The following is a 13,045-nucleotide window of genomic DNA, read 5'->3' as shown; positions in this document are numbered from 1 at the left end:
GTGTTGGTGGGGGAGGGCCTAAGCCTACGTCACAACTGTAGTTTGGCTAAAGGGACATGGACTAACACACACACACACACACACACACACACAGCACGGTGGTTGAGTGGGAGTGGGTGAGAGCCATAAGGAGCCTGTGAGAAGGTCAACAAAGCAACAGAAAGAAGAGCGATTAAGAGTGAGCAAGCATTGAGGACGGAAAGGTAAACTTATTTTGATGACATCGAATTTTGGTTCGCCAAACGTGACCCTAACCCACTGTAAAAAGCCAATAGTTAGAATTGTACATGTGCTGATTAAGAATAATGTACTGTTATCTCTTATTTCCCCACACTTGCATACACGCTGGGTGCCTATAAATACTCGGGTGAGACAAGTAAAGTGGTGCTTAGGAATGCAATGTAGGCAAGAACCTGGTTGCCACATGTGCTTCAATACCACACAAGTAGATAGAATGTACATCAAGTTTAATGGAAGAAAAATGTGTTCAATTACAAGGCTAATTGACTTTTTATCTGCTTAAGATTTTTTTTAAATTTGCTTTCGAATCAGGCACTCGCTCATTGCTTGTACTTCAATGTCCGAAATGATTAGTCACGCTTGTGCAAAACCTGATCATGTTGTTATCGGAGGTTAGCTTAACAGCGAGGAGGTGAAAATGTGGTGGACCCTCAGCCAAAAGCAGTTTCACTTTAAGGACAAAATTCTGACAAGCAAACTCAGCAATGTTGGCTATGCAGTACATTGTCGTGAAGGCAACAACCTTTACCTTGAAGAGACCAACTCCTCCATTGTGACCACCCCCAGGGACATAAATAGTGAGACTTCACACTTGGAAATGTAGACCTAAAGAGGCTTTTTTTTGGATTAAAGGTGAAAAGTCTTCCACAAACAAGAAGAGTCCAGTTGCCTCCACTCAACCGCTGCAGTTTAGCATGACCTGGGAGACAGAGTCTACACAGACTCTCGTTTAACAGTGACAGTTCATTTAGCAGCAGATATGTGGACAACAATTACTAAGATGCCAGAGTGTCAAAATTCACTTTTTTATAGTTTAAAAGTATTCTGGCATTATTTTTCGTTCCGCCAAAGACGTATTTGACCGTCACGACGGCTGTAGAGGCATGTAAACAAAGTCACTACTCCAAACTGGAGGCATCACCAAAACTTTCCTACGATATCAGCACAAACGTGAACATAATCCCAAACAATTCAACTCCTAGGGGGCCACCATGACCTCATCGCACTCAAGGAGGGGTGATTTGATTTGAAATGGCTCAGTGGATCCACACATGGACACCACGGTGAAGGACAGCAGCTGTTGGCCTCGTCATACGAGGAGTTAGAGGAGGATCACGTCTCATTGGGTGGTTCATATTCAACTAATTAATGCTGCAAGGTTTAAGGGTTTGTGTCCTGATTGAGCTCTGAGATCGCAAGTCCCTCAGCCTGGTGGCAACAAAGATAGGAGAGCTGCTGGAAAACAACAAGGGGAGGGCCTGGGGGCAGACAACTTTCTTTTTTTTAAACAGCTTGAAAGCAATAATAAAAAAAGTCAAGCACAGGTTTGGCCAAAGAGCTGCTAGGCGTCTCATTCAATGGCATGGAAATAACGTCAGGCGGTCAGAAATATCCGGGCCAAGGCCAGTGGGTGGGTGGGTGCAGAGCGCAGCTGCCGCACTCCCCACCCATCACACACATACCCTTGGACCCTTTCCAAAAAAATGGAATATCATGGAAAAGTTGTTTAATTTCCATAATTCCATTCAAAAAGTAAAACTTTCATAGATTATAGATTCAGGGCCCACAATTTAATCGATTTCAAGTGTTTGTTTATTTTTACGTAATTTGGGCTTCCAGCTCATAAAACCCAGGAAAACAGGAATTCAAAAAATTAGAATACTGTGAAGAAATCACCATTTACTTCTCAGTTTTTGCAGGGAAAAAAAGAAAGAAATTAAGATCACATCAAATCAATCAAAATATGGTACTTTCAAAACGATATGTCAATCTTCAATACTTGGTTGGGAATCCCTTTGCCTTAATCACTGCCTCGATGCCACGTGGCATTGAAGCAATCAGCCTGTGGCATTGCCTGGGAGTTATGGAAGCCCAGATTTCCTTGATGCTTGCTGTCAGCTCTTCTTAGTTGTTGGGTCTGGTGCCCCTCATTTTCCTCTTGAGAACACCCCATAGATTCTCAATGGGGTTTAGGTCCGGTGAGTTGGCTGGCCAGTCAAGCACTGTGATGGCATGGGCATCAAACCAGGTTTTGGTGCTTCTGGCGGTATGGGCAGGGGCCAGGTCCTGCTGGAAGATGAAATCTGCATCCCCATACAGATACTCAGCAGAAGGAATCATGAAGTCCTCTAAAAAATTCTGGTAGACTGTTGCGGTGACCTTGGATTTAAAAAGCAGAGTTTACCAACACCTGCACCGGACATTGCACCCCAAATCATGACGGACTGTGGATATTTCACACTGGACCTCAGGCAGCTTGGGTTCTGTTCCTCACCCGTCTTCCTCCAAACCCTTGGACCTTGATTCCCAAATGAAAGGCACACTTTACTTTCATGGGAAAAGAGGACCTTGGACCACTGGCCAACAGTCCAGTCCTCCTTCTCCTTGGCCCAGTGGAGACGCTTCCTACGTTGGCTCAGGTTCAGAAGTGGCTTGACCCGAGGAACCCGACAGTTGTAGCCCATCTCCCGGATGCATCTGAATGTGGTGGTTTTTGAAGCTGTGACTCCCGCCTCATTCCACTCTTTCTGGATCTCTGCCAGATTCTTGAATCTTCCCTGTTTGATAATCCGCTGAAGCCCACGGTCATCTCTTTGGCTGGTGCATCTTCTCCTGCCACATTTTGCCCTTCCTCTAGACTTTCCATTGATATGCTTGGACACAGCACTCTGTGAACAACCAGCCTCCTTAGCTATGAACTTTTGTGGCTTACCCATCCTATGGAGGGTATCAATGATGGTCTTCTGGCCAGTTGTCATGTCTGCAGTCTTCCCCATATTGAACCCAACTGAGACAATTGAACCAAACTGAAGCAATTTAATGACACCTGGGGAAGCCTGTGCAGGTGATTTGAGTTTAGTAGATGATTCGTGTGTGACACTCAGTTTAAAACATTCATGCCCTGCAAAATTTGGGCTGATTTCTTCACAGTATTCTAATTTTTTGAATTCCTGTTTTCGTGGATTTAATGAGATGGAAGCTCAAATTATGTAAAAATAAACAAATAAACACTTGAAATCGTTTAAATTGTGGGCCCTGAATCTATAATCTATGAAAGTTTAACTTTTTGAATGGAATTATGGAAATTAAATTCTTCCATGATATTCAAATTTTTTGGAAAGGGTCTGTACTATACTGTCAAATATAGCCTCTTATTCCCATTATTAATAATGTGTTGCTCTTCATATTAGTTTCATGAGCCAAAATTAGCAAGTGAAGTCCTCACGCTGTTTATGTTCATATCGGTGCTGTTCCACTTACAGTACGTCCTTTAGGTGTCAGTGTTTCAAACTGTTGTCCAAACAAACTAACAAGACAATTCCTCCTCTTGTGGACTCCGATTTGGGGGTGGGCAATAGAGCAGATCCCCGCACATTCGCATGGTGTTAATCTGATTCCAAGTAAATACAGCGCCAGTATTGCATATACCGATGTTGATATCAATACTTTTTACTTAAATTTTGTGGGTTTTGTGTGTTTCGGTGCAGTGTGCTGTGTTGAACTCCATCTGGCCAAGAAGAAGAAGAATTTGTGGAAAGGTCCTCAGAATAATCTTGTGAAGAAATATGGCCCCCAAGAAGAAGGCCTCTCGGCAGAAAAAGGTCACCCCTGATGCCGTCAGCGAGGTCACCATGGTGAGCACCCCCGTGCCCCTGAAGGTGGAGCATCGCGGCAACGGGGTGGTGGTGGTGGAGAGTGCGGCCAAGAAGATCGAGCAGATGGCGGCACTGGACATCGCCCAGCTGAACAGCCTCAACCTGCCCCTCCCGCCGCCCATCATCAAGCCCGGCGAGAGAGGTCTGGGCCTGGGCACCGAGCTCACACGGCCTCTGCACGGCAATGCTCTGCTGGAGGAGCTCAGCAAGATGCGTCAGGAGAAGTACGGCGATGTGAAGTAGTGGCTGTGATGTATTGTTGCTAAATGCCTTTTCTGGTCAGATTCCTGACTGATCTGGAGTTGGGCTGCAAGACAAAATCCTTTGACGTCCACAAGCTGGTCATCTCCTCCATCAGTCAATATTTCCAGGAAATCCTGGCCAAAGATCCTGACATGAAGCGGCTGGAGCTCCCGTCCCTATCACCTCTTGGTAGGCTAATCAGTCGGGTCTTCATCGGGCGTGATGAGCACCACATTTGACAGGTTTTCAACCCCTTAGGTTTGGCCAACGTCATCACCTTCGCTTACCTGGGCCGTGTGCACATGTCGCTCTACACCATCGGCTGCACCGTGTCGGCCGCCGCCACTCTGCAGATCCCCCAGCTCCTGAAGATGTGCACGGACTTCCTGCTGGCCGAGCTCAACGTGCAGACATGCGTGTACATCTGGAACATCGCCGCCGCCTACGGCCTGCTGTCCGTGTGTGACGCCGCCCGCCGCTTCGTGTTAGACAACTTTGTCCAGTTCGCCGAGACACCGCTCTTCACCCAGCTTACCCTGGAGCAGATCTGTGCCTTCCTGCAGGAAGACTCGCTGATGCTCCCCTCGGAGGTCACCACCTTCCAGGTCAGAGAGCAAGCAAACCATAAACCGAACCCTCACCTCACATTCACTCCACATGGAAACACTAACTGTTGGGTCATTTTAGCCAATCAGGAGCCTGAAGAATGTCATTTCCAGAGAAGGCACAATAGGAATCATCCATCCATCCTCTATGACGCTTCTCCTCATTAGGGTCACGGGGGCATGCTGTAGCCTATCCCAGCTGACTTCGGGCAAGAGGCGGGGTTACACCCTGGTCTGGTGTCCAGCCAATGGCAGGGCACATATAGACAAACACTCACATTCATACCTATGGACTATTTAGAGTCTCCAATGAAGCTAACATGCATGTTTTTAGAATGTGGGAGGAAACCGGAGTACTCGGAAATGCAAACTCCACACAGAAATGCCCAACGGAGAATTGAACCCAAGTCTTCCCAATCTCCAGACTGTGAGGCCAACATGCTAACCACTAGACCACCGTGCGGCCCACACCAGGAATCACTACCAGTAAAAACAGTAGGCTACAGACTTCTACCGAAGCACAGCAATCTTAAACATGACTGGAAAGTAATGACAAAGGTCTTGTTCCAGTTGTGTAGGTATAGCACCACATGGGGGCTCTGGTTAGTCACTGCACCATTTGCCCCCAACACAACTACAGCTTCTTGCTTGGTACACATGGCAGTTCTCTCCAGGGTTCCACAAAATTTGGTTAAGTAGTTTTGGTGTGATCCTGCTAAAAACAAACCGACAGTGAGCAGGAATTCCATGTCCCTCAGCACCATACCATCTATTTTCTTCCTGGTGTAAAATCCGAGGTGCCAGCAGCTGTTCAGACATATGACAGACAGCCAGATTCAAAAGAACAGCTGAGCAAGAAGTGAGAGTTGCATTTTTAACCCTACCCCTAGGAGGCACTTCAGTCACAAGCGGCAAGAGTCAAATGTAAATAAACCTTACAGGCTGATGATCTTCTTCTTCGGTTCTTTTCTCAGCTGGCCATGAAGTGGCTGGACTTTGATGCCGCCCGCCAGCCTCATGCCGCCGCCCTCCTCTCTCACGTGCGACTCGAGACCATCCCGGCCTGTGAGTTGGTGAGCCAGATCCAGCCTGTGCCACGCATGATGCTGGATCCCCAGTGCCACCGCCTGCTGGTGGATGCCATGAACTACCACCTGCTGCCCCACCAGCAAAACACGCTGCAGTCCCGCCGCACGCAGGTCCGCGCCAGCCACCAGACCTTGCTCACCGTTGGCGGCCGGCCCTCGCTCACTGAACGTGCCCTCAGCCGCGAGGTCAGTGCGCATGCCAACAAAGTTTTGAAAGTCCCGCCGTGACCATTTGAGCCCTGTGTCCAGGTGCTGTGGCGGGACCCTCGTGAGGGTGGAGCGGCCTGGCGCCACCTCGCCCAGCTGCCAGCAAAGAGCTTCAATCAGTGCGTGGCAGTGATGGATGGCTTTCTGTATGTGGCAGGTGGCGAGGACCAAAACGACGCTCGTAACCAGGCCAAGCACGCTGTCAGCACCCTCAGCAGGTGAGACTCCATGGCACAGTAGATGACAAGTTTCCTTGTAAGAATACCGACATGGGGTTTGTAGTGACAGGTAAAGTTGCTTATCTCCCCCAACAGGTATGACCCCCGCTTCAACACCTGGCTCCACCTGGCTAGTATGCGTCAACGCCGCACACATTTCTCACTGGCAGCCAGTGGGGGACGCCTGTTTGCCATCGGTGGTCGAAATGTGGAGGGCCTTCTGGCCACGACAGAGAGCTACCTGCCCTCCTCCAACACCTGGCAGATGCGTGCCCCTATGGAGGTGCCGCGCTGCTGCCATGCCAGTGCCACCCTCCCCTCCGGAAACATCCTGGTGAGTGGCGGCTACATCAACTGTGCCTACTCCCGCTCTGTGGCATGTTACAGCGTGGACAGCGACACCTGGATGGAGAAGACCCCCATGGAGACTCCCCGGGGCTGGCACTGCTCTGCCACCCTGGGTGGGAAAGTGTACGTGGTGGGTGGGAGCCAGCTGGGGCCCGGCGGGGAGAGGCTGGATGTGCTTACTGTGGAGGTCTTCTTCCCGGAGGGTGAGGGTGCATGGAGCTGGGCTGCCCCGCTACAAGTGGGCGTGAGCACGGCAGGCCTGTCGCCACTAGCCGACAAGCTATACCTGCTGGGGGGATGGAACGAGGCGGAGAAGCGCTACAAGGCCGCCGTCCAGACCTACAATCCGGCCACGGACAGCTGGTCCCCGGCGGAGGACCTGCCTGAGCCCACAGTGGGCGTGTCCTGCTGTGCGCTGTCACTGCCGCCTCGTCACACCCCACGCCGCCAGCAGCACCGCAACACACCAGGCCACGAGGAACACCAGAAGGCTGGGAAGAACCGGAGCAGAGAGAGCAGTGTGGCACCGGTGCAAAGCAGCACGGTATAGATGGGCTAAGAGACCGGAGGACATCTGGATCACGTCTGCTCAACAATATTCATCATTGATAATTTGACATTTTTAATTAAAACAAGGAATTGAATGGAGTCTAATGAAGTTATGGGTTAAATTTGAAACTACAGATGAATCTTGAACAACAGAGGGTCCAGCATGTTCCCACGGGAATGAAAATGAAGATTTGAAGGAAACACAAGGAGCAGGTGGAGGATGAAGAGGATGGAGACAATGAGGAAACAAGAGTAGAGAAGAAGGCTGTTTGGGACAAACACCCAAGGAATGAAGCAGAGTTGTTTGTGTGGCGAAAGGAGTCGTTCATCAGATTGATCGTCAGGAAGATCAAACAGGCACACCGGTGCATCTCAAATTACAATAGCGTGCGTCAAATCAGGCTAAGAAATGAGTGAATGGCTCAGGATGTTTTTGTGATTCAATTGTTGATTCAAATACGAACCAGAAGTTTACAAGTCAGCTTTTTTACTTTCATTTGAGATACTGAATATGGGGTTTTTGTTAGTTGTAAACCAAACAGGATACACGAGTGTCACTTTTTGAACTCAACTTTTCAAAACATCCTAATTCATTGAGATGCACCTGTACATGTGCTAGGAAAGCACTTTGTCATGCAAGATACATTAAAAAGGAGTCCTTAGGCTCAATTGCTTCCTCAGATTAAGAGGGATAAGTTCATGCATTTAAGATGTTTAAAGTGCAGGGTGGAAGACAAGTCTAGAATACTGACAAAGACGAGAAATATAATCAATGCCAAATGAAAATTTTCCATAAAAGACAAAAAACAATGTTTCCTGAAACTTAAACCTCAAGTAAAGAACCAGTAAGACTCCAGAAGCCCATTCACCGTTTTTGAGGCTAATGTGGATTTTCTTTTCATAGGACTTCTTTGTAGTCCACCCATCTTATTTGATGGAGTTTCACTGAATAAAACCAAACTGATCAAAAGCCTGTCTCTACAGTTTCATCCTCACTAAAGCATGATGGGAAATGAAGTTAAATTTCATGACAACTTCTTTTTGATTCCGTGTGCGCACTGTCGAGGAAATTAAAAGTTCCAGTAGCAGCAAGACCATATGCAGTATAGCAACAAATTAAATAATAAAATTTCATAACCCAAGTTATGCTCATTCAAACAGCACAGGTTTACTTTAACAGTGCTCAGTAACTTATACAAAAGGAAAAGAACAAAGACAACTATATTCTTTTCTATTTTTATTACTTTGTTACAAAGAGGTGAAAAGGTGGTCCTTTACTTGCCAGGGAGGATGATGCCATCATACTGGAAAGGGAGACAAATAGCACGTGTTACATGTCTTGACAAATCCTTTGACATATTGTAGTTTTAACTCACTTTCTGCTGGAACCAGCGCATGGACTCCTCTTTGCGGATGCGGTGCCTGAACCCGATGCGGCCTCGTTTCCGCTTCTTGTCAGCGATGCTGAAGCCAGGCCGGCCCAGAACCTGAACACGGACCAGTGATGGAACGTTAGAACCTTCAACCAAAGTCAAGTGGATGACATATTGATGATGAAACTACAATGTATGACATCCCCATAAGCAGTGTAGTACATCAACAAGGACTTACACCCCCCCCCTCCGCTGCACCGGATTTCGGTGCAGAGGAACGTAATTCGGCTTAGTTGCTGGGTCATTTGAGTAAAGAGTTTGGCTTCTCAAAACAATATGCATTCAAAAGTAATACATTTGCATCATATCATATTTCCTCTCCGTTTGTATCACTACGCCTCTACCCTGTCCATTGTTGTTTGTTCCAGTGCGCTGATGAGACTGCTGTGATGGGAGACTCTCGCATCACAGCAGTCTTCCATACACAACAATGGGCAGGTGAGACCGCGTACTGATACGAACGGAGAGGAAATAACGCCGAGCAACTGAGAAGTCTGACTTTTTTGATAGCAATGGTTTTGTGATGCAAATGTATTACTCTTTTGAACGCATACTGTTTTGAGAAGCCAAACTCTTAAGTGGCTCAGCAACTAACCGGAACTACAACCAGAACTGAGCTCACGGGACCAAGAGTGGGGTAAGTCACTGTTGATGTACTACACTGCTGATGGGGATGTCATACAGCTTCATGCCAAATATCCCAACTATCCCTTTAAATCGGCTCACCAAAAATCACATTTGAAATGAAAGACTGCTTTACCACGTAAAAGTCCAATCCATAGATGCCGATGCTTGGGTCGTACTTGATGCCCAGATCGATGTGCTCCTGGATGCCAAAGCCAAAGTTTCCAGTATCGGAAAAGTTGTTCTTTCTCAACTCGTACTCGCGCACCTGAAAAGCGCATCAGAGTAAGATCTTGTTTAAGAAACTTTTGAAGAAAAAGACTTGGCTGATATCGCACCAGCCAGAACAATTTAGACAATCAAATGGATGAGTGTTATGACAATTAATACTTTGGTATTACAGCATTGGATGTGTTCCAGTGCTCAAAGTTAGAGGTTAGCTTGTACTTTCATGAAAGTATCGTATGTCAAAAGGGTGAAACAACAGGGGAGCTTATCTTGTAAGCTAGCTACAATGATGAGTGAGACACACGCGCACACAATTACCTTGAGTCCTTTCTCCAGGATCTCCTCCGCTTTAGCGCCACGGACGGTGCAGTGGACAGCAATCTTTTCATTTCTACGGATGCCGAATGATCTCACAGTATAGCGGGCTGCAGGCAACACAAACACGCCACGTGAAAAAGAGACAAGGAGGTCCCTTAAAAATAGAGATGGGATTTACAGTATGGCTCTTTGAGGGGAGCCGCATTTTGTTGAGCCGTTCCTTTCAAAGAGCTGTTCAAAAAATTGGCTTATTTTAATATATACACTGTATTTGAAGTTTTAAGAAGCCAGCCTGGCCTTAAGTCGAATTTAGATACCCCACCAATGTGACTTTGAATTATTCTGAAATATTGATGTAACCTTATTTGACATGAGTGGATTCAACTTTAAGGTCTGCTCTGAATTCATTGTAACTCTGCTTTGACAGTGACGTCACTATTTTGAATTACTCTACAAATTCTTTGTGCGTGTAAACCAGTGGACCCCAACCTTTTTTGACCCACGGACCGGCTTGTGTTGCCACAAATCTCCCGCGGACCAGGGGGGTTTGTACATTATAGCGATCTAATATATCTTATTTATTATGTATTGTGTAAAACTAAGACATGAATAACATCAAATTAAAAGCACAAAATGAATGGTGACCCACCATCCACCAGTTCAAGTTCCAGCCAAGTGTTTCCAGAGAGATGATTACATGGCTGTTTGACGTGTGTGCTAAAAGGCAGTGTTCTAGCATGAATTCACTTGAGACAAATGTGCACATTAGCACTCAATAAGTCACCACTGGTGTAAACCATGACTTGAACACATGTAAACATGAGAAAACAAAGCAGGCTACAATCATTTTCCGCGCCGTTCCATTCCAGCTTTTAGTGCAAAGATTTCCACACAAGAACATTGTTAATAATACAGAACAACAAAACAAATACGCTGTTCAGACTGGTGGACTGTCCTGGGGTGCATTTTGTTGCCCTGTAAAAAAAGAAACCCAGAGGACGTCTCCTGAACTGTCTTTGGGTTAATAGCAGCCTATACCTGAGCATCAGTGCAAATTCTATACAATTGCTATTTAGACTCATTTGGACCACTCGCCACTGCTCTCCGAGGTAGGGGGCATTCATGTGTTTTTTGTTACTGGAGCACTCACATGAAGGTAGCGTGATGCTATTTGCATATCTAATAAGCACCCACAGCTGGGCTGCCCTCCTGTCCATGTCACTGGGGAAAATGGGGGGCTCGAGATGTTGAAAAGAACTGGTTCGTTTGTGAACATCACAACACTACTCAAAAAAAAAAAAGGGGGGGGGGGGAGGGAGAGAGGGAGAGAGAGAGAGAGAGAGAGAGAGAGAGCGAGAGAGAGAGAGAGACTCATGTCATTTCCTGCTTCAATTTGGAGAAAATGCACTATTCCATTTGTAACGGCAAAGAAAATTTCAAAAATTTATGGAGACCCTTCTTAGTATATTTCCAAAACATTACTTCCCCTCTCTGGCCCATTTACTGTCATCTAATGTTTTGTTCATTTGTGCATTTGCTTTGGTCTTATCCTCCCAGACTCTGACCTCTTTTTCTTTGGGCTGTGTGTGGCTTACTTTGTGGGTTTTTTGTTTTCTTTGGGTGTTTTTTTTTTTTAATTACTTATTTTTAATTTTTTCTTGTTCTCTGTCCAAACTTCCACCAAACATTGTACACACTTGATTCTTACATTTAATAAAAGTATTTGATTTAAAAATAAAAAATAAAAAGACTCAGCCCATCAAGACAGGCGGGACATCTGGGAAGAGTTGCTTGCCAGGTCTGACAAAGCTGTCCAGTCGAATGTAAATAAATAAGACAGACCACAACACTGTCTGCATGCTTGAAAACATTTTTGGGAGCAATATATCTAGACATCCAGTTGTGCTAGAAATCCATATCTATAAAGTGACACATGTGGTTAAATGGACATTAGCATCAGCTATTTGGGACTCAGGACATTGTCTCAAGCACACTTAATGTTCCAGAGTGTTTTCCTTGCGGCACCCAGGTCTCCCGCTTTGCAGCAGGACCACTCACCCTTGGAGAAGACGGGGGTTGTTGTATTCATGTTGTATTCACTATGTCACTATGCATTCTTTACTTGTGTATCTTGCTTGCTGCTGTAACAAGTGAATTTCTCTGCTGTGGGATTAATAAAGTACTACTACTACTACTACTACTACGACCACTCACCCTTGGAGAAGACTGGGGTCTGTCCTGTGAGCTGCTCCAGCACTTTGGCAGCTCGCGTCAGCCTGTCGCCGCTTTCGCCCACACAGATGTTCAGGCAGAGCTTGCGGATGCGTAGCTCTCTCATGGGGTTCTCCTTCTTCTCACCCTGTTCCTGTCGGGCATGAAAGCGAGGGTGAGCCACACAGTGACAGCTCATCGCTCATTTTACCTTATTTACTGCTACCACAAACTTGGGACTGGCAGCAATTTCATACATACAAATACTGCAGAAAAAATGTTATGTCTCCTCAGCTTGAGTCAAGCTCTCTCGTCAACAAGTCTCACAGCCATCACGTGCAAGCAAAGGACATGTCCGTACATATCCCCACTGGTAGCTTCACCACAAATACGCTCAAATACGGACATTTCAAGTCTACCTTACGCCCTGTTATATATTTAAAAAGCAGTCAGGTAGACGACGGTTTACGCAGTCCACTGTTATGAATCACATACATAAAGCACTCATCTTCGTTACTGGTATTGATCGGACTTCATTTTCCGGCAACTAGTATGTTAGCATTAGCCGTTTTCAGTATTTTCGGGTCATTAAACTCTTCGATCGATTGAATACAACAAATGGCGTTTCGAACATAACCGTGTTTAAGCTACTGTGAGTAACACGGCCGTTTGGGAGTCTCCACGGCTCCGATGATTGCAGATACCCACACCGTCTTCATAGTAGCTAATTCGTATGCTAAGACACAACACTCACCGCCATGTTGGATCACTAGAAGAGAACGTAACACTTCCTGTGAGAACTATTTATGCTGGTGTGCGACCCGAAAAGCAGCCCGGTGGAGAGCCGCGGCTTCAAACCAAGATGCCACTGTCCGGTCGTAAACATTCAAACTTCTTTGGTCTCATCGGGAAAATATCGTATTTTCCTCTTCTTTTCTGGTGCCCTTCCTCTTCTTTTCCGGTGCCCTTTCATTATAACACTTTCCCGTATTTTCCCCGTATTTAAACGTTCTGTGCTGGAGAAGCACAACTTCCGGTCCCCTCCGCCAAACTCCGGCAAAGTCAGCGCAACATCCA

At 46.4% G+C, this 13,045-nt stretch overlaps 2 protein-coding genes across 4 annotated transcripts; one reads left to right on the top strand and one right to left on the bottom strand.

Moving 5' to 3' along the window:
- Positions 1-32: 32 nt before the first annotated feature.
- On the top strand, positions 33-8,143 carry klhl43 (kelch-like family member 43). Of its 3 annotated transcripts, none has more exons than XM_054764360.1 (8): positions 33-203; positions 1,224-1,304; positions 3,729-4,120; positions 4,180-4,328; positions 4,398-4,744; positions 5,719-6,018; positions 6,082-6,257; positions 6,354-8,143. In XM_054764360.1, the coding sequence occupies exons 3-8, from the start codon at positions 3,807-3,809 to the stop codon at positions 7,153-7,155; spliced, it is 2,088 nt and encodes a 695-aa protein (XP_054620335.1). In that variant the 5' UTR covers positions 33-203; positions 1,224-1,304; positions 3,729-3,806; the 3' UTR covers positions 7,156-8,143. The 3 variants fall into 3 exon arrangements, with proteins under 3 accessions (XP_054620335.1, XP_054620334.1, XP_054620333.1); XM_054764359.1 differs by having other exon boundaries at positions 1,224-1,367; XM_054764358.1 differs by lacking the exon at positions 1,224-1,304.
- Positions 8,144-8,378: 235 nt separating this feature from the next.
- On the bottom strand, positions 8,379-12,885 carry rpl11 (ribosomal protein L11). Its single transcript, XM_054764361.1, has 6 exons — positions 12,723-12,885; positions 11,972-12,122; positions 9,758-9,864; positions 9,348-9,479; positions 8,531-8,641; positions 8,379-8,458 (listed from the first exon to the last, which is right to left on the bottom strand). Exons 1-6 carry the CDS (start codon positions 12,726-12,728, stop codon positions 8,429-8,431), a joined length of 537 nt encoding a protein of 178 aa, XP_054620336.1. The 5' UTR covers positions 12,729-12,885; the 3' UTR covers positions 8,379-8,428.
- Positions 12,886-13,045: the final 160 nt, after the last annotated feature.

This window comes from Dunckerocampus dactyliophorus, chromosome 20, assembly GCF_027744805.1.
Source record: "Dunckerocampus dactyliophorus isolate RoL2022-P2 chromosome 20, RoL_Ddac_1.1, whole genome shotgun sequence".
Classification (NCBI taxonomy): domain Eukaryota; kingdom Metazoa; phylum Chordata; class Actinopteri; order Syngnathiformes; family Syngnathidae; genus Dunckerocampus; species Dunckerocampus dactyliophorus.
This window is presented reverse-complemented; position numbering and strand designations above follow the sequence as displayed.